Source organism: Balearica regulorum, chromosome 1 (assembly GCF_011004875.1).
Source record: "Balearica regulorum gibbericeps isolate bBalReg1 chromosome 1, bBalReg1.pri, whole genome shotgun sequence".
NCBI lineage: Eukaryota > Metazoa > Chordata > Aves > Gruiformes > Gruidae > Balearica > Balearica regulorum.
The window spans coordinates 10,525,591-10,547,380 of record NC_046184.1 but is presented as its reverse complement, the minus strand read 5'-3'; the positions used below and the strand labels follow the sequence as shown (position 1 = coordinate 10,547,380).

The 21,790-nt window shown below is 38.8% G+C and overlaps 1 protein-coding gene across 2 annotated transcripts in view; it reads right to left on the bottom strand.

Annotated features, from left to right (window-relative positions):
• PCLO (piccolo presynaptic cytomatrix protein) overlaps positions 1-21,790 on the bottom strand; it is a 378,115-nt gene that overhangs the window by 337,188 nt on the left and 19,137 nt on the right. For both annotated transcript variants that reach the window (XM_075771604.1, XM_075771678.1), the window contains exon 3: positions 19,973-21,358. In XM_075771604.1, coding sequence (XP_075627719.1) covers positions 19,973-21,358 — 1,386 coding nt within the window. The remainder of the gene's footprint in view (positions 1-19,972; positions 21,359-21,790) is intronic.

Genomic DNA, 21,790 nt, shown 5'->3' with positions numbered 1-21,790 from the left:
ACCCTGGCTACAAAGAAGGCCTACAGCATCTTGGGCAGCTTTAAAAGGACCACAGCCACTAGATCAAAGCCAGTACTTTTACCCAGTACTCATTAGACTAGATCTAGCCACCGCATCCAGTACTGTGATACCAGTACAAGAAAAACAGTGACAAACTGCAGCAACGTCAGTAAAAGGCAACCAAGACAGTTAGAGGCTAGAGCAACTCCTTTGAGAAGAGAAGATGAGGGAAAGAGGTTTGTTCAGCCTGGAGAAGACTACCTCAGGGGACCCTAACAGAAGCCTAACAGTACTCACAAGGAAGTCATAAAAGAAGACAAAGCCAAGCACTTCAGGGTGGTGCTATGAAGTGGGAGGTGCTCTGAAGTGGGAGGACAAGATATCACAAGCATAAATTTAAACTGAATATAAGGAAAAACATTTTTCACCATGAGGACTTTCAAGCATTGGAACAGGTTGCCCACAGACGTTAAGCAGTCTCCATTCTTGGAGGCTTTCTAGATCAGATGGGATAAAGTACTGAGCAACCGGGGCTGGTCCACTGACCCTACTTTGATCAGGAGGTTGGACTAGATAACCTACTGACATCCCTTCTAACCTCAGTCATTCTGTGCCTGCAATTTAAAGGTCTGAATTTGAGCTAGTTGTCTAAGATCCCATTATAGTCAGTTGAGAGCTAGTCAATACCATCAACGGAATTCAGTCAATAATTCAAATGACCAAACGTAGATAAATCACTTCACTAACTATATTAATTAGCTCACTGTTGAGTAAAGTTAACCTTCATGAACTTGACCAGCTGCAGTTGTCTACATTGTATACAAGAGTCATATGAGCTCCACCCATTAGGTTTAAAATACCAGTTACCAAACACAACTCTTCCTACTCTAAAAAAAAAAAAAAAAAACAACCAAAAAACCCAACAAGAAATTCTCTGAAGTGTCAGAACCCTGAAAGTACACACTTTATTTCAGCAGAAAAAGTCCAGCCACCTCGAGGAACAATTTTTGGTATGGATTTATTTAGATGAATAAGGGAGCTAAAGTTCTGCCATTAGCAATGCCTGGTACAATGGATGCATTAAGGGTCACATGTCAGGAAGAGCAGATCAAAAAGCAGTCTCTCATCCCTTTCACCCCCATCTTTGATGTCCCCAACTATCAGTGACACTAGCTGGAAGTGATAGGGCCCTGAGTACACCAACAGGCTCCAGTTGCCCTGCCCAGTCTTAAACAGTTTTACTCTATAAACCTCCTCTTCCACTGTCCACAGGTTTAGGTACTTGGGTTAAAAGTCTGATCTGATACAGCATAGCTGTGTAACCCCAGATGAGATTTCTACAAAAAGAGCTAAGCTGTGGGAAAACTGCTGTGAGAAGCTCCAAGTGGGGCTTCTACCCATTTAGCCTCCACCGATCGGCTTGGGTGCTGCATTGAAGCCTCTGCCCTGCTGTAGATACACTGTGCTTTGGTTGTATCTTGTTGACGTTGATCCTGCCTTGCTGACTTGACTTCTTGGCTCAACCTCAAATCTGCCTTATTACTAGAGACTTCATTGGCAATCACCAACGAGACTGCTGGCTGAACTTTGTCACTGTCACCAAACCTGCTCTGCTTGTCCTGTTCAGCTACTGTGGGACTGTACGCCTCGTCAATGAGGTCACTGTCTTGCTGTGACCCTCAGCTCCATTGTTGAGGAGCCCAGTCACGTTGCCTGCTGACAACAATTGACAACAAAGGATTCAGTAGCATCACCACTAATACAAATGGAAGCATAAATCATAAATGTATATTAGGACTGACTCAGACTCTTGGACATCTTGTTGATCTATTCAGATTCAGCAATCCACAGTCAAGTGCTACTTCATAATTTATGCCTTCAGAATGCTCTTTAATAGTTCTATTGCTTCAAGATGCCATTCCTCCAAATTCTTCCTCCAAATTCTACTTTTTTTCCTCCTCCTTGCAATAATATGCATAGACTAAAAACATTTTTAATATATTTGCTTATAAGAAACATGCGGTGATGCCTTCAACTATAACTCCCCCTCCCCTCAAATAAAATTAAATCTAATTGCACATTTACGAAAGCTTAAGACAAGATCCAAAAAGTACTGAGCAATCATTCAAAAGTTCCTATGATATACTTTCTTTTTTACTTTAGCAATTATGGGTACGTGACTAAAGTTTCTAATCATAAACAAATTACATACTTTCAAAAGTTCTCCATCTATGTGCTAAATCATTGCATGGAGAAACAAAGCAGTACCATGAAAAACCAGCATGCATAACTTCAAGTGACTGTACAACGTTAGTCACTGCCCTAAAAGATTTCATTCATCTTAATGGTCTTTACTCAGGAAGAATGAAATTTGTCACCTACATTCCTAATAGGCTTTCTCGTTCTTTTTGAATAGCTCAATCAAGCAGCCTGAGCTCCTTATAGGATAAGTCATTCCTTCAAAGGAGTGAAACATAGCAGCACCCTACCCATAAGTAAAAGGCTGAAGTAGATCAGATTACTCATGAGAAAGTTTACTACGTGCAAGACTGAGGCTGGAACTGTTAGTTTCCAAAATTTCCTGAAAGTTGTTGTAATTTTGGAAATGTAACATTCAGAGTTCTAGTCCATACCTCTGAATATATCTGGAAATAACTATTAACAGGAGCCAGTTTCTCACTTACCTAATCAGTTGAGAGGATGAAGCTCTGAAATGCTAAATGCCACTGTGAAAGTATATCTCTAGAGACAGAATGCAAGCACTTAACCCAGTATTTAGATCTGCTTCTGTTAGTTCTCAAGGCTGACTTGTTTCAGTCACATCCTGTCAGACAATACTGTCTACTAAAACCAAGAAACATATTTCTATTGATTTGAACAGTCACTACGTGATGCAGATTGACCAATACTAGCCTCTCTGAAATCAGAGTCATTTCCAGCAACTCCTAAGAAGTAGGAAAAGAAAAATGACATTTATATTACCTATTTGATTAATTTTTGAGACTCTTTTCTTCTAAAAGACATTACTGAGACTTTCAAAATTTACTTAGCTGCCTCTCAAATAGACGTGAGGAATACAATTTTAAGAGCCTGAGGAGCTTCAGCTGCATGACAAAAGTAAGACACATCTGGTAGTGATGTCTACAAATGTCTTGCTTTTTTGCCACAGTTCAGCTGACTAACAGTGTTTATCTTCAGTGGTTTGTATCATCCTTTTTTTCCTAGTTTAGAGCTTTAATGTCTCCAAAAGGGCCTTAGATCAGTAGAAGTCAGAAATAGAAATTCCTGATCAGTCAGAACTAGGTGAAGAAAATACATGATGCTTGGGGTCGCAGAAATCTAATCCACTACCACTCTTACTTAGGTAACACATTATATTTATTTTTACTAATAATCTGACTATGGAAGTTCTATCACTTGAAGTCATACAAGGAATCTCCAGAATAAACCATATTGCTCATATCACACTCTCAAATGTCTTGCCAAACCAACATTCTCCTTATCTCCTTCCCTTATCTCACCTTCCAAGTTATTTCAAGAGGCTTGATAGGACTGTGCTGACAGATAGCCTGTCACAAGAGTAAGTTCTGTGGAACTCCTGCATGGGCAAAGTGCATCATCCTCTCATGGGCCAACGAACAGAGAAGACTTTACTTGCTCTGTGCCTTCTCTTTCCTTTCTTACACATCTCATAACTTAAACACATCTGTCTAGTTTAGAAGCTGTGGGTGCTGTGACTTTTCCACCTGTAATAAAGACTGAAAGTCACTGCAAGTTAAGTAAAAACAGTGTTTTCCTGGTGAGCACCCTCTCTATAGCACTTACAGACTGACAATTCCCTTTTAGTAGCTTCTGGTGGGAAGGAGGAGTTTTAAAAACTGGATAGTGTGAGGAAAGACTGTCCTCAAGAACTGATTGCAGGAACTTCATAACCTATAAACTCCATGGACCCCAGGGAAAAAGCCTGATGAATTGATCAATTTGTGACTGATCACTGAAATCCACTCCTGTGACTGATGATCTGCATGTCTTTCTATCTTTATAGGTCACACATAATTCAAACATACACTGCTTTCACCTTCCTCACTTGGAATTATATTAGAGTGCTCATTTCGGGTCTGAATCAAAACCTTCTAAAAATGGACTTCCTGTATTCTTTCCTTCTACACACTGCAAGGTCTTATTTGATTTTATTCTGTTTATATATAGATAAAGCCTTCAACATTAAGCATCCAAACATTTAATAGATCAGAATCCTGGCCTTTTTGACTGAACAAGGAAACAATTTCACCAAAATTAAAAAGAACTAGCAATAAGGTAAGGTAATCATTTAAAGTATTCATTGGAAACTAAATGGCTTACAAAACGTACATATAAATCTTTGAATGAATCATTTGCAATGAATCTTTGCACTCCCCTACATTTACCCCATCAAATACAAGAGTCTGCAATGAATTCTAACCACCATAAAATCCAACCTTTAAAAGAGAATATGCAAAAATACGCACCATCTGCAGATACATAAGGAAGTGATATACAGTATGAATCTACGCATTTCAATCTCTGTATACATCCATTATTTTTTATGATGCTAAGAACAGATAGCATAGAGACTGAAGCCCCAAATTAAATCACGACACAGATAATCTAAGAGCCCTTCCTTTTAATACTGTCCTGGTTTCAGCTGAGAGGGTTGATCTTCTTCATAGTACCTAGTGTGGGGATACGTTTTGGATTTGTGCTGGAGACAGCATTGATAATATAGAGATGTTTTTGTTCTGCGGACTTATTGTTGAGCAGTGTTTACACGGGGCCAAGGCCTTTTCTGCTTCTTGCACTGCCCTGCCAGCGGGATGGCTGGGGGTGGACGAGAAGTTGGGAGGAGACACAGACAGGACAGGTGACCCAAACTGACCAAAGGGATGTTCCATACTATATGACGTCATGCTCAGTTTATAAGGAGCTTGGGGGAAGAGTGCGGGGGGTGGCAGCGTTCGGAGCGATGGCGTTTGTCTTCCCAAGTAACCGTTACGCGTGACAGAGCCCTGCTGTCCTGGAAATGGCTGAACACCTGCCTGCCCATGGGAAGTGGGGAATGAATTCCTTGCTTTGCTTTGCTTGTGCGCGCGGCTTTTGCTTTACCTATTAAACTGTCTTTATCTCAACCCAGGAGTTTTCTCACTTTAACTCTTCCAATTCTCTTCCCCATCCTGATGGGGGGGAGTGAACGAGCAGCTGCGTGGTGCTCAGCTGCCGGCTGGGGTAAAACCACGACAAATACTTTCATAGAAATAATTCCATCTACCATATTCTACCATGCCGATGCACTGGTTTCAGGTTTGGTACATTCAGGAGACAAAAAGAATATAACTGCAAGGAAATACATTTATGTTAACAACTGATCTTATTACTTTTTATTACACTAACTTGCAAATAATCATCTTTCTGTCAGCACCTTCTTTCCAATTGTCTAGTTTCATTTCTCTTAATGTTTTAAAAAATTGATCTTACTTTCTTGTAATTAAATGAAATGAGATGTTCACACGTTTAACTTTACTATCAAGTGGAAAATAGGCAATAAGAATAACTGCTTTAGAATGGTTGAAAATAAAAGGTGGAGAGAAGAGAATGATACTATAGTAGTAGCGTTTTCAACATAAAATTCAAAATGTATCTCTTCTCAGACAGATTCAGTGCAACAGACTTGAAGTCAAGTGAAGAGAAATAAGTGATGCCAAGGAAACAACAGATGAGATCTGTCAACAGAAATAAATATTTTTATATGAACAGAAACTGTACATGTGAAAGGACTTAGAAGGCGTACCAGGGAAACGACTAGTTTCTAACAACTAGTACCTGACCGTACTTTATCAGCAAGTACATACTTTGTACTTAGAAATTCAAAGTACGACCTTCTTAAAACAGTGTCAGTCTACTGGCATTTCTTTTCCTTTTTAGTGAAGGAATTGCATAAATAATATTCTAACACATGAAGAGAGGAACCTGTGCAGAGGAAACTGATGGGCCATTGCAAGGACACCTTGATCTCTCCTGTTTTCTACAACAGCCGTACAAAGTTTAGTACTGAAAAGAAACACTTTTCAACACATTTTTCAATGATTCCTCACAGACAATGAAGCCAGTTTTTACACAACATATGTAAACAACAGGAAACTAATTAAAAGGTATATTAATACCCTGCAATACAGACAGAATTAATCCAAGTCATAAGGACAGAACTAATCAATTGGAATAAAGCAAACTGAGGGAAAAAGCCATCCAAGTGCAGCCATCACTATCATACTTTCAGAGTTTCAAAAGAAAATTAGCGTTAAGTTTTCCTAGACATGCTCTAAAAATTATATCCTGCATGCTGATGAAGACCCAAACATTTCACCCTGATTCCTGTTATAATTATAGTAGAGAAATAATTATTTCTACTGATTATTAATAACAAACAGAAAAAGTGGAACTTATAATATCTGCTCTAGTAGAATTTCACTCCAGTGATGATACATCAATTCTAATGTCATATCCCCCGATTTAAAAACCAAATGACTACTGTTTTTTCGAATAGCAAGTTTAGAGCAAAAAATATAGACTATGTGCTTGTAGAAAATTATTAATTCTATACGTATAAGTCATCCAAACAAAACATTATTTAAGAGCATGAAACTCCTCAAAAATCCTATTAGAACATATGGATTAACTGTTTTCACATACACGGAGGTTCAGAAAATAGATTTTACCAAATCTATTTTCTAATACCAAATAAATTTTCATTTCAGCATACTTCAAAGTCTGTTAATTGCAAGGTATTTTTTATGGCCTCATATTTTACGATATACATATACTATTTCAAGATGCAACAATACAAGTTCTGCAACTGGAAGATCAGTTACTAACTAATGAAGTTACCTAATTAACCCTGCACTTCTTTCTCCTCCACTGCCTTGGAGCAAAAAGAGACACTTAAAAATAGAAGTTTCTCATGTAAAAGATGACAAGTGGAAGGAGCCCCATGGTTAAGAAAAGAAAATAGCATAGGTTCAAATATAAAGAACTCTTTCAGCATGGATGGAGAGCAGGTTGATTTAGGAGGAAGAGAAAGTAGAAAGTGGCATTTAGCTGAACTGATTTGATTATAAATATTCCAGACATAGAGATCAGGTGCAAAATTCAACTCCTGGAATACCGTGTGAAATTTTAGCTTGCATTCTGTTCTAACCCTTCCTTCCCTCCAAAACGGTATCTATATCTTTTAGTGTTAAACCTGTTAACTTAACTTGGAGAAGTCAATATACACCTGCCATGGAGAAGATCTGTACGACATATATTTTGTAGAGATATCACAGTAATTTGAAATCTGCACTTTATACTTTTGGCTACAATCATTATCTGTGTGAAGTCCACCGATGTACAGTGACTAATAGCCAGATAAAAGTTAACACTCCCTGGAATGGACTGATCAGGGTTTCCTCTCGACCGCATCACCTTCAAAAACATTTATAAGTTAATAATTGTGTTTACAGCAAAGTGCTTCACTGCATCCTTGCCAGCATGGTTCTGTAAGACACAATGCACGTGTGTTCCGTGCCCTTGAGTATGGTATGAGAATTAGGGGAGGCATGGGGCAAAGGCATGCTTGAATATTTGCAAAATCCTGGGTTGTATTAGTTAAGAGCATAGCTAGAAGGTCGAGGCGAGGGATTACTCCCCTGTACTCAATACCGGTAGGAGAGTGCTGTGTCCAGTTCTGGGCTCCCCAGTGCAAGAGAGACAAGGAAATGCAGGAGAAAGTCCAGTAAAGGGTCATGAAGATGATTAAGGGACTGGAGCATCACTCATAGAAAGAGAAGCTGAGAGAGCTGGGACTGGAGAAAAGGAGCCTGGAGAAAAGAAGGGTCAGGGACGTCTTCTCAATGTGTGTAAATAGCTGATGGAAGAGTGAAAAGAAGATGAAGCCAGAGTCTTCCCAGTGGTATCCACTGAATGGACAAAAATTCAAATGGACATAAATTCAAATACCAGACATTCCATTTAAATATAAGAAAATACTTTAAAAAAAAAAAAAATAAGATGGTCAAAGGTTGCCTAAAGAGGTTGTGGAGTCTCAATCTTTGAAAATTTTCAAAACCAGACTGGCCCTGAGAAACCTGCTCTAATCAATCCTTCTTTGGGCAGGGAGTGGGTCTAGGCAATCTGTTCTGTGATTCATAGGTGGAGGGAGCTTCACCCTGCCCAATACGGATACTAAAGACGGTTACAACATCAAATGATTCTGCATTTCATCCTGGAAAGACAACCAGGAGCAAACTCAAATGTGCCCACAGAAATCACCAGGGACAGTGCATCATGCCTCAGACCAACACCTGCAACAAGCCAATTCACCGTGTGTTAAAGCAGAACCATTCTTGATTCCAGTTACCAACAGCATATAGAAGAAAGGACAGGGAGAGGAGAGCATGAATTTCACTGAATCTTCCAATTATGACTGTAACTAATTAGAACACATTATACATTCAAATAAAAGTTCCTTTAGCTTCACTGTGCATTACACCTTGTGAAAAAGCATTGACCAGATTTGTCATTTGAAGGATGACAGAACACTAACACAATCCTTACAGGTCTGGAGAAAAAGCAGCACAGCTAAAATATTTAAAAGGATGCCAAATCGAATGAGAGACTATGTTTTGATCAGGAGATCCTTCTGCTGATAGGTGATATAGAAGAAAAATAGCAGCACTGTTTCTCTTTAGAGGTCTGGGATAACAGTGTAATTGAGTCCCAGCTATACTGGGCACACGACTTTAAAAATTCACTACACAGCACAATACAAGTGTTCTTGGCTCAGACATGATTCAGGACAAAACAGAAGCACACTGTAGGTCAGCACAAAGGTGTACGTACAGAAGCCTGCGAAACAGGTAGTTCTGTTTTACTTATTCTGTAATGAGTACAAAGCCTACACCTTCACAGTCTTAGAAATGTCACACCGTGATATCAACCTTGAGACACCTTAAGTAGATTCAAAATTGCATTTCTTTAAAAAAAAAAAATCTAAACCAAAACTTTGTATTCATCAGAATTCTTGCCTTTCTATAGTTAAAATTAAACATTACAAAAATGCAAATACTTTTAGAGATCGTGCTGGAACTTTAATCCAATGTCCAGTTCTGACCGTAAAAGAAAAGTGGAAAACAACTCTAATACAAGACACTAAAAACACTAGCCAGAAAGTACAGCATGTTGAAATTTTACTGGTTTAGCCATTTTTCAGTGTAAAACAGACTTTCGATCAAACAAAATATTTAGTGCATATTTCAATAAAAAAGCATTTAAGAAATATCAAGTATTTCAAATATTCCTTTTTTTCCTACTATAATTCAAAAGTAAGACAAGAGCATCTGAAGTTGGGTATGTGCTCAGGTTGGGTTTTATGTAATATGTCAAGAGTTCAATGCTTCAGTGAATATTCCAGTTGAATTTGGGAAAATAATATTTATATAGAAATTTAAGGGTTTGTGTGTTGGTTTGGAAGAGAAGCGGGGAGGGTGGGGAATAGGAACAGGTGTACCTGACAGCTTTTCCAGACAGTAAAGGACTTAACATCATGCTCTAAATGTACAAAGAGACAGTTACTAACTAATGTCTTGAAGACAGTAGTTAAAGAGTTTCTCATCATTCAGAAAGAAATATGTATCTTTATGTTTCCTTCTTCTATAAAAGAGAAGATACAAAACTTAAGATCACTTACAAAAGTGACACTTCAAAAAATTCAGGAATTTGCATTGACAACTATCGATGAGGATCAGAGTTATGTCATCATCTTCAATGTACTCCTATACTTGCAAACATGTGCAATTATGAGTGAATGCTATTGTAAAACAAAACAAAAAAAAAATCACAACAATATACTTCTTCTGGATTGGTCAGGAAAATGTTCAGAAATCTCAAAAAAAAAGTGAAATATTATAAATACATCAGCATGTTTTAGCCCAATTATTCAGCTAACTGCCAGGACAAAAAAAAATCTCCTCAAAAAAGTGGCTACATTAATTGAACATAAGAAATGTGTCCTTAAATTTATTATGTTCAATTTCTAATCTCTGTATATGACAACTGGACCGTTTCCAATGTGAAGGCTGTTTGCTAAGGAAAAATAAAAAAAAAAAAAAACCCAAAAGATTACTAACCTAGAAATACTAAAAACAGAAGACCACCATATGGTCTTTCCAGTCTTGTCCTTAGAAGCCTAGGTTACCTCACTGTCTGAGTAATTTCATTAACCTCCAAAACACAGATGGAAAACTAACATACCTCATCATTCTTCTCAGTGAGCGTTCTGGTCTGATATAACCTAGTGGCTGTTCAGTTGTGGGTTTTTTTCTAGTGACTGCAAAAATATGTTATTTTTTCCCCCCTGACTCAACAGCATTTTGTACAAAATTTAGTCAGGATAGTTTAAAGGCAGCTAATCCCCTTCTTCAGCATCAGTCCATGACCTCCTTCTTCAAATGCTGCCAGACAGCATCTCAAACAGCTTACTGGCATGAATCTAATCTCCTTGCCACAACTATATAATGGCTTATGTTCCCCTCAGCCTCCATCCTTACTCTTAGTAATACTGGAGAAAACAATTTAACATATAAATATTATTAAATCTAAAGGCAGGTTTGTTCTCATTCTGGTCCACTGAACCATATGCATTTCAGAATTTTAAAAATAATTACTGGCTATTGTCATATTAAATGACAAATTCTTTCCATTACTCAGAGAGAAGTACTATTACATAACATACAAAACAGGAATCAGAAAAGTGCCTCATCTTGCTCATTTCTTCTTTTTCTTTACAGCTTAATTTTAATTATTTTTACTGCTGGCCACACTTAATGCAAGCAGTTAAAATTAATTGCAAAATGCCTTTGATGACACTTGTGCAATCCCATTAAGTTTAAAATCACCACACAGCAGTAGCAAAAAAGTGATTTTTTTTAGACCTGCTTTGTGCAAAATGTTAATTTTTCTTTGCTAAGATATTGTCATGGTGTGGCAAACATCAGCCTTTTGGTCAGCAGACGTATGACATGAAATTTTAAACATAGGCAGTAACTGGAACATATTAACTGCTGTAACAATGTGAACAGTTTCATTCTGCAAGAAATAAGATCAGAAAATGCATGCAAATGTTGAAGTTCACAGTATACTGTCTTCTCAGAATTTTATTAAATACTGAAATTTCTACTTGTCCTAGTAAATCAACTATTAAATAACAAAAATCCAGTGAAAAATATTCTGGTTTCAGACATGTAAAAACCTCAGAGACATTAAAAAAAAAAAATTCTATTACAGCATTTGTTCCTAGAAAGAGCACCCAGCTCTTCACATTGCTGGAATAGCATATGGGGTTTGCATGGCAAAATTTTGGTAGCGGGGAGACTACAGCGGAGGCTTCTGTGAGAAGCTGCTAGAAGCTTCCCCCATGTCCGACAGAGCCAATGCCAGCCGGCTCCAAGACGGACCCACCAATGACCAAGGCTGAGCCCATCAGCAGCGGTGGTAGTGCCTCTGGGGTGGTAACAGAGCTAAGAAGGGGAAAAAAAGGGTTGCTCTGGCAGCAGCAATCCAAGAGAGGAGTGAGAAGATGTGAGAGGAACGACTCTGCAGACACCAAGGCCAGTGAAGAAGGAGGGGCAGGAGGTACTCCAGGCACCACAGCAGAGATTCCCCTGCAGCCCCTGGAGAAGACCGTGATGAGGCAGGCTGTCCCCCTGCAGCCCATGGAGGATGATGGTGGAGAAGAGATTCCACCTGCAGCCCGTGGAGGACCCCACACAAGAGCAGGTGGAGACACCTGAAGGAGGCTGTGACCCTGTGGGAAGCCCACGCCAGAGCAGGTTTGCTGGCAGGACTTGTGACCCTATGGGGGACTCATGCTGGAGCAGTCTGTTTCTGAAGGTCTGCACCCCATAGAGGGGATCCACGCTGGAGCAGTTGGTGAAGAATTGCAGCCCCTGGGAAGCACTCATGTTGAGAAGTCCATGGAGGACTGTCTCCCCTGGGAGGGACCCCAGGCTGGAGCAGGGGCAGAGTGTGAGGAGTCCTCCCCCCGAGGAGGAAGAAGCGGCAGAAACACCGCGTGATGAACTGACCACAACCCCCATTCCCTGTCCCCCTGTGCTGCTGGGGGGGGAGGAGGGAGAGAAATGGGGAGTGAAGTTGAGCCCAGGAAGAAGGGAAGGGTGGGGGAAGGTGTTTTAAAATTTAGTTTCTATTTCTTATTACTCAACTCTGATTTCATTGGTAATAAATTAAATTAATTTTCCCCAAGTTGAGTCTCTTTTGCCCTGTCCTTATCTTGACCCACAAGCTTTTCATTGTATTTTCTCTCCTCTGTCAGGCTGAGGAGGGGAGTTATAGAGCATCTTTGGGGGGCACCTGGTGTCCAGCCAGGGTCAACCCACCACAAAAGAATGTAAAAAAAAAAATTCATTTGAAGCTCCCCTCATAGTGAATCTATCAAAAGACCAAAACCATGTAAAGGTTCTGATAAAGAGGTAAATGCTTTATATTTTTATGATCACAGAAGTTTTGACAGTGTTTGCACATGTCATTAATGTGATCAGATAGTAAGTAATGTCTTACTAAGGTATCTCAGCTGGGCACCCAAAAAAAAAAAAAAAATGAGGCACTCAGCATGCATTAGATTATGTCTGTTTGCTTAACAAAATCTGGAAGTGGGTTAAAATGTTTTAGACTCATTGGGTCTTATCTTGAAATTAACTAAATCTTACACCAATATTTAAAGTCTGTAAATTAAGCATTTTTGTTTCTCAATAAAACATGAACAAAAATGCATTATTCTGTAATGTAAAAGAAAAAAAATCTTTATCTCAATGAAATAAAGTCTCTTTAAAATAGTATTATAAAGTTCACCAGAAATTTTCAAAAATAGATGCAATTAATACCAGCCTAGCTTTCAGAAGACTTCTTCCTCATTTAATAATGGGACACCAACCAAATTTCTAATGAAATAACAGAGAAGAAAATCACCTGGCTGAAGGCCAGGTCAGTAATTTTCCTGATTATCTGTTTTAGATTGACTCCAGCTTGACCCTAGCTAATACACTGGTCTATAAACTAACTGATTTCCTAATGGCACAGGAAAAAAAGTAAACACCACACACGAGAATCAACACTGAAAGCTCTGTGTTAATTGTTCATCCAAGCATTTTATGTTTCAAAGTGCACAGACATCTAGAGATGGAATAAATGTATATAGGTAAAGAAGTCATTGCGTATGAATTCCAACTGGACGAGGATAATAGCCAGCTAGACAGGAACTGCGGGTGTCAGCAGCAGTGCTGCAGTAGCCATCCCTTTGGATTTCACACCATCAATGGCCATTACCAACATTAATAAAAGCCATCTGGCCTTGCATAGCTTTATGTCTTTATATCATTGTTTGTTTCAACAGTTTTTATCCATCCCTGGTGTTCTTTGATCTGAGAAGTAATTTGGAAACTTTTAGAGGCCTGAATAAAGAAAACAAACAGCAGGCAACTAATCACAGTAATAGTGCTTCCAAAGGTCACACTATTACTTTGAGCAATGATACCAATCTTCTTCACTCATGTTTAATTCCAGGGGGGGAAATCCCTAATTTTGTGGTCATAACTACTGGAAAGAAAAATTAACAAGAATGCAATCTTGTAGCTAATGCCTTGACTAGCAACCCTGGAGATCTAAGAAGCCTTGTTTTCAAATAATATCCCAAGATCATTAGACTCAGAAGTAATCATCAAAACCTGACTGCCCAAAAATGAAACTGCATTAGTGTATAACTTGCTTTGGACCAAGTAGCCCTACTAAAATGCAAAACATCTGTTCAGAGAAACTTGTGAGAAAGTAAGGATGTTTTCATTTCCCTCTACAGTGAAAAGGAATTCAAACAAAACCATCAAAGGACATTATTAATTAGCTTATCTTGATGCAGCGGCTTACTCTTGGCTTCACTTCCGCTACTGCAACTCAAAGACTGCAAGCTCATGGGGTCCTGGAGGAGACTGGGAGACAAGAAGCTTGACTGTAGCATCCCAGTAACAGTCCTGAGCTAAGGATGGGAGTACTCAAGTCACATGTCTATCTGCAGATCTGTATTTTGCATATAATACTATTGCAGAATGAATAAACTCAACCACCATCACATTGTACTTGACCATGAACAGGTTTTATTATGGTTGTTATTATTAAATAAAGTAGCCATATCTTATACGTATAATAATAATAATAATAATAATAATAAACAGTACTGCCTCTGGGTGAACTATTCTCAAAGACATGCCAAAATCAGGTCCCAAAAGGGGTGTCATCTAATGTCTGGACTCCACAGGGATTTAAACAGAAGCTAGACACTGGTCAAAAGGAATGGCTCAAGCCACGTGCAAAACAGAGAAGTTCAGGTCTCTGGAGAAACATCAGGTCAAATAGGGTTTTTTGGCACACGGCTTTAGATGAGGCATCAGAGAAGGACAGAAGCTCCTAACACATACTTACAAGTATCATGGACAACTCAAGTCTCTGTCTTTAAGCATTAAAAATATGAATACCAGAAGCCTAACTCTGTTGATGAAGCTGAAGTTCTTCAGTCTTTCTTCAAAGGTGAATTCAGGCACTAATTTTTTTTAAAATACTTATCAGTGTTCAATTTTGACTAAATTATCCATCAAAGGGTCATATTAGCCCTACCATTCTGTATATACACAGTAAATGTGTTTTACAGGAAAAATGGAAGATGTGAGTTGTTCTGCTATTTAAAATATTTCCATTTTAGTGTTGTTTCTATTATGCATATTGAATTAGTTAAACAGGAGAAGTTTGGAGTTAAATTAATTTGGAGTTAAATTAATTTCATTCTGACAGTCAAGAAATACAGTGGGAGTTTTATCATCTAATATGCACTCTGTTTTTCAATGCCAGATTTTATCTTTCAAAATAATAATTAGTAGTAGTTTTAACATTTTCTCAATTATAAAGACTTATCATTTAATGGATAAAATTTCCATACAATTTAGAGAATACATTGTGTTAGCCTATTATGTTCTCTATTATTTGGCTAGTGTTATTAAACAATAGTAGCATTCACTTTCTCACAATCAAAATTTTAAAAGGAGCTTTATATTTAAAGTGAGAGGGAAGAGGTAGAGAAAATAAATTATGCAACTGAAAGGAGTGGTTGTTTTTCTCTTTGAATCTTAAGTGCAATTTTTTCTTTACTGTTTCGCAGACACCATCTGTTTCCAAAACAACTCATCACCAAACATAACAGAAGAGATAGGAACTTCTAACAGGAGTTAAACCTGCCAACTTGCAGAATGGCCTGAGCTTTCTGAAATAGGAAAAACATGATAGTACAGAGTTGTTAATAAATTAAAGAGAGGCAATGGGTGTCACCTCAGATGATGCAGTACACCTTTTTAGGGATTTTCATCAAAATCATAGGTGGCTTATTACTTTACAATACTCCTGCACACTTGTTTTAAGAAATCCAAACCACATTTTGGCATTTAATAGCAGAGTGCATTTCACTTAGGATAGGTTTGGGGTTTTATTTTTAAAATTTTTTTTTAAAGCCTAATATTTAAGTCTGAATAACAGGTCATACCTGCTGAGGGCCTCACTTCATTGGCAATTAGATATCAGTGAAAGTTTGGAAAAATACCAAGTGCCAAAATTATTTACATCAGGAACCCGACTGTGCCAGTACCCTTTCTGCAGGATTTTAGGAGGAGATACAAGAACCCAAGATATATTCAGGTACATGACAATATGCCATGACAACAGAGCTCCCCTCAGCTCCAGAGAGGCTTATATCAGTTCCAAAATGCTAACTATTTACTGTGACTTTTAGAAGTTCTTATTAGAAGAGCAATGTACCATTTTTAACCTGGTCATACTATTGAGTTTAATGATAATACTGTGCTTACTTACAAAACGAGTTTATCTTTTTGCTTTTACCTCTCTCCATAGTACATGACAAGAAAAAAATTATTTAGTTTGGTATAGTAAGTAACAGTGGGAAAATAAGTTATCAGAAAAGCATCTTAATTATTTTGGTGGGTTATACATGTATTTTTAAAAAAGATCTATGATATAAGAATATGGATTGGACAGGAGCCATCAAGGTCATTGTTATAGACTCCTGCTTATAGATTTCTGCTATCATATCCACCCAGGTCAAACAATTTCATACAGGTAACATTCTCCTTAATAAATATATTAAGAAACATCACTCTATGTGAAATTGTTTATATTATCTATTCTGATCACACCTCTAACAGATTACATCTTTTTCAAACAAGAAATCCTTACCAAGTCTGAGATATGATGTCTCTTCTGCCCTTCCCCAGTTCGCCCTGTCCTTCTCCTTCTTTCAAAACAATTCTCTCCTTTCTGTAGCCCCAATAATTTATTTCACACATGGAACATTTTTTACTTCCAAGTACCTTTCCAGATAATTTCATAGCTATCAGTAGACTAAAAAGTGCTTCTGTTGTTCCCTTGGCAGTTGTATTAGATTAAATGCATTAGCACACTCACATTTTGAGCTCTTTCCGTTCATAACATGTGACTCTATCAAGACGTTATTTTTTCCTGTTACTCATACAGATTTTACAAATCTGTATATCTTAGTTTTCCTTAGCTTAGTTTTTAAATCTTCTTTATTTTACTACTACATTAATTCATCACAGGTTCTATATTCCTGACCCTGCTGCCTCAACATACTTGATTACATTATAGGCAACCATCTCCGCTCCTGTTCAATATTCTGATCAGCTTCACTGCGTTTTAAATGCACAAAATGGTCGTTGCCACACACTTTCGTTTCTGGCTTCTGCAGTTGCGATCTTGTGCTTTGTTACTAAAAATAGAGCTGCTTCCAACTACCTGAGCTGGAAAGCTAATTACAGAGCTGGTAAACAGTGCTCCTCCCTATTAAGCAAATGGCAGAATAAGGAGTCTGCTAATGCACTAGGGCGCACATGGTCCTGTGGATCTTTGAAATCTATCAAGTGTCATTTATTTAATCATTTGTGCCTGTTTGTTTCATGGATAAATTACTATTTAGGTAAATACCTGTTTGACTGTTGGATCAACAAATCAGGAAGAAAAAGAAAAATCAGCCCAATTTAGGAAAAAGTATTCTACCCTAATTCTCAGCGTGCACAAATCAGAATAATTTCACTGAAGTAAATAGCACATTGTTGATTTAGACTAGGTAGAAGTCTAGTTCTCTTATTTCCTGCAGAAGAGGGGTTATTAGAGGACCAACTACAGCAGCTTAAAGACTTTTTTGAAAGTTATTTCTGTCATACAGAGGCAAGAAGAAACAACTGCCACTATAAGAAAGCACCTTCTTCCCTTAAAAGTACTCTCAGTCACGTCTGCTGTACAGCAGTATGTTGCCTGGAAGACGTTCCCTGCTGAAAGTTCCTAAGGCAGAAGTGCCCACAGAGTTTAGCTACTCCTCTGTATTTGTCAGTGCAACAGTGGTTTTCCTTTTTCATGGGACTGACTCTTATCATATAGCTCAATACAAGCTTTGTTGGCAACAAGGTTTCATCCATCACTCAGTCAATAAAACCCAACACGATTTTCAGCCGTTACTGAGGCAACAATATGTAGATAATACATAAGCAACTGTTAGAATCACTGTGATAGAGCTGCAGCCCCAAAGCAAAATTATAAAATACCCATTATGTTTGTTCTTCCAAAATACCTTCTGGGACCAAGAGTGAATATAGCCTTCTGGAATTATTTTTTTTTTTTCTTTGAATGCAGAATACAGGAAGGAAATAATTAGGTAGAAACCCACCAGAAGAACCTATTTTAAAAAGCATTTATATTTCTCCTTCCTAGCCCCCCCCCCAAAAAAAAAATAAAGAGAGAAGGAAATAAAACCTCCAAGACTGTACTCAGCATGTTAGAAGTTTGGTGGAGGAAAAGAGTATGCTAGTGAGCATAAACTATTTGCTTATCATCATGTTTCTGTAATGTAACAGGTATATACTATATACAGTGCATACAGGGACAGAATTGCTATCTGAGGTTGAACACATTATTTACACAGCTCATTTGGGAGAGGAGAGGATGAGCTCCCTCTTCTGTCTCCCATCTTCATGAAAAGGAAAGTCAGGCTGTCCTCAGCCAAGCAAACTACCTCTTGCTGTCAAGGAAAATTTGCCAGTTTGCCAAATTTTAACAAAAATGATTGGAAAAAAGAAGATAAGATGGAAAACTGTGGACAGATATGGAAATGTGTAGTATAAGGAAGAAGAAAATGCAAGAAGGAGCCAAAAAAAAAAAGAGGCAAAGAAAGGCTTGAGGAAGTCAGACTACAGAAAATCAATAGCATTTCAAGCTCCTCATATTCCAAAGAGTAAAAACAGTGAACACCCTCTGGCAGCAACACTGATATGAAAAAACGATACATAATACCAGCCTTCTCATCTTAAACAGAAGAAATACAAAGAGTATATGTCCACACACCACAAGGCAGTCCCACACCCTCACACCTAAGGAAACTCTGAAGAAGTCAATTCATGCACCAGGTCTTCCATAGTTGTCATTTTAGCACAGCGTTTCATCAGAACTGACACATCTTGTTTACGTGGTATTCTGTGTATGCATACTAGAGCATGGAATTCAGTCCATAAGCTACATTAAAAGTCAACTGAATCCTGGCTTTCAATCACTGATCAGTATTCCTGTGTTTGCAGACCTTTCTTTCTGACCTAAATGATCACAAGACAGTGAACAACATATTCGTAAGTTGGATAAAATGTGCTTCTTATGGTAGGACACTGCCTTTCAAATGATAGTATATTCCAGAAAACAATCCACAAAAAAAGCCTATGAAGACAACATAAGCAATATTTGCCCTGCAACTTGCTGCTTCTCTGAACAATAGTTCTCACCTTAAGGCAGAGATGTGATAACCTTTAAACCTGGGAGCCGTTTTGAATTTATTCATTCAGATTTCAAAGACGCAACATTGACAGCCACTTTCCTCATGTGCTACACAGACCAACTTACACATTTAAATTACTCACAACTACTTTCAGGTGGTCTGCTTCTGTTGAGTTGAACTTGCTAAATTGATACAGCAAGTAAGGTGTGCCTCCACCTTTCTGTTAAGTTAGTATAAAGTTTCCAATCCCCTTGCTAAAAAATTATAAGAAAGAAAGGAAAGAGGGTAAAAACGTGGAATGTGACAAAACTGCTGAAAATAAGTTGGCCCTGTTGGATCTGCCTTGGGCAATCATGGAAAAGGCACATTCAAACTCACACTCCTTAAATAATGAAGTGACTTTGTGAACCTTACATTATTCACACCAAAAAATTACATATTTCACCACACAGGTATCACTCAAACTTTAACCTTCCTAATGAGTACATCAGCATGTCCAAAGACTCCAGAGCCAGAATGAGATTAATGGAATAAATTTAGGGATATATTAAACAGGAGGGAAGGGGAGTAACTAAGCATTAACACATGCCTTCATTTAAAATTGTCTCAGTCAGGGACATTGACTAAAGAAGCACACATGTTCATGTACAATACTGAAGTATATGAAAAAGAACTTTATCCCATGATAGTAGTTTGCTGTATCATACTAGCACCAATTTCAAAAGAGTTCATAACCACAATTAACTATCTGCTTATGCCTCAAAAACCTAGCAACCAGCTATACCAGACTCCCTTAATCTGCAGAAAATTCATTGGAAGTACTTTCTGACTATTGACCATGTTTCATAAAACACTGATACTTAATTTTAAGAGCCCTCAGATGATGAAGCATTCAAATTTTTCTCAGCAATTCAACAGCTTCAATCAGCTACAGACCGGTCTCCACAGCACAGGGAGCCTGCAGGCAAAAACACAGGGTAAATACAGACTCCATCGCCTTACCTCAGCTATGTGCGGCATTGGGTTAAATCCACAGAGATTGCACACAACTTTCTTGCACTCTGTACACGTATTAAAGTTGGGGGGATCCTTAGAACCAATGTTTAGTCCAGTTTTACAAAGGGGACAAGACACTTGAGGCTGGCTAGCCTTCTCTGTTTCCAACAGCCCAGCAGGTTTCTTAGCTTCAGCAGCCTGAGGCTTGCTATCTTTAGCCAAACCAGGTTTCTTTTCTAAATCAGATCCTTTAGTTGTTACACCACTATCTGCTTTTGATAGCTCCGATTTTTCAGTTATAAGAGGCTTGGTATCTTTCTTTGCAGGAACAGCTTTTGGAAGAGGCTGAGCCTGACCAGCCTCTTTGGGGGCTGCCTGAGAGGCCGGAGGCTGTGGTGAAGACTGGGGCTGCTTCGCTGCGGGACCAGGCGGAGGGGGGGCCGATGTCTGAGACCCCGGCTGACCCGCTGTGGAAATTAAATTCGAGGCTTGGCTGAAGATTGAAGCTCCAAATCCAAAGAGTTTCCCAGTAACTGTTTCTTGCGGTGTTGTAGGCTGAGGCTTTGGGGCATCAGTGATGCCTCCCAGGTTAAGGCTGAAACGCCTTGATTGCTCGGGGGTTTTCTGAGGTGGCTGGGGTTGAGGTGTCAGCTGCGCCGGTGCTGGCTTGGGACCTGCCCCAGCTTGTGGGCCCTTGGGAGCTGGTTTGGTGTCAGGCTTTGGGGCCGGTTTTGTTTGTAACTTCTTAGGATCATCTTTTGTTTGCGTTGGCTCGACAGGCTTTTGAGTTTTAGCATCTGGTCTAGCCCCAGGCTGAGATGCAAGCTTGGGATCTGACTTCTGCCGAGACACCTGTGGAAGGGGTTTGGAATCTGGTTTCTCCCCAGCTGGATGTGTGTCCTGTGATGGCTTGGCAAGCTCTGGCTTTGGGGAATCTGTCACTTTCTGTTGAGTTGGTGGAGGTCTGGGACCTGCCGAGTCCTGTTTCGGCCCTGGTGCAGCGTCTGTCGTTGGCTTCTGTACACTGGGTTGTTTCTGCTTGTCTTCAGCCTGCATTGGCTTGGCCTGATCAGACTTCGGAGTAGGGTCTATTTGCTGGGAGATCTCGGTAGGCTCAGCACGGGGTTCTTTTGATTTTACAGGCGGAGACCCAGGCAAGGACGGTTGCTTTTTCTGTGGCAGGGTTTTTTTCGATTCTGCTAGCTGCGAAGGATCAGGTTTTGGAGAAGCGTCTTTCTTTTGAACTGGCTGTGGAGATGGTTTAGCTGTTGAAGGTGGAATGGGTGTCTTCTGTTTGGGTGGAGGTGGCTGTGGCCCGGGACCATGACCTGGTGCTAGGTCACCACCTAATGCTCTTTGCATCTGGCAGTTTAAACAGAGCCATTCCTTAATCTGCAGAAATAAATACATTGAAAGGTATTATAATTAAGATAATACAAAGTTAATAAAATCAAAATAATAAAAGACTATTCTAGTGTATGGCTTTTTGCAGTATTTCAGATTTCTGTGTAAAGAGGGAGAAATATTACTACTGATAGTGTTTTGTGGTTAACATGACCAACTGATTTTTTCATTCTCCACATTCCTGTGATTCAAGCTATCACTGAGCCTGTGCATCTAATGACTTCACATTCAGTTTACACACAGCTGAATATCAGAGAATAAAAACCCAGCAGAATGAAAAAATGTACTGGAATTTCAGGGGACCCGGCAGTGATTCATTTATAGCAACGATTTGCCAGAATAGAGAAAAAAAGACAAATACTGCTAAAATAGTTTGACACATCAAGTCTGCTGGCAGAAAACAATAATCAGAATTAAAAC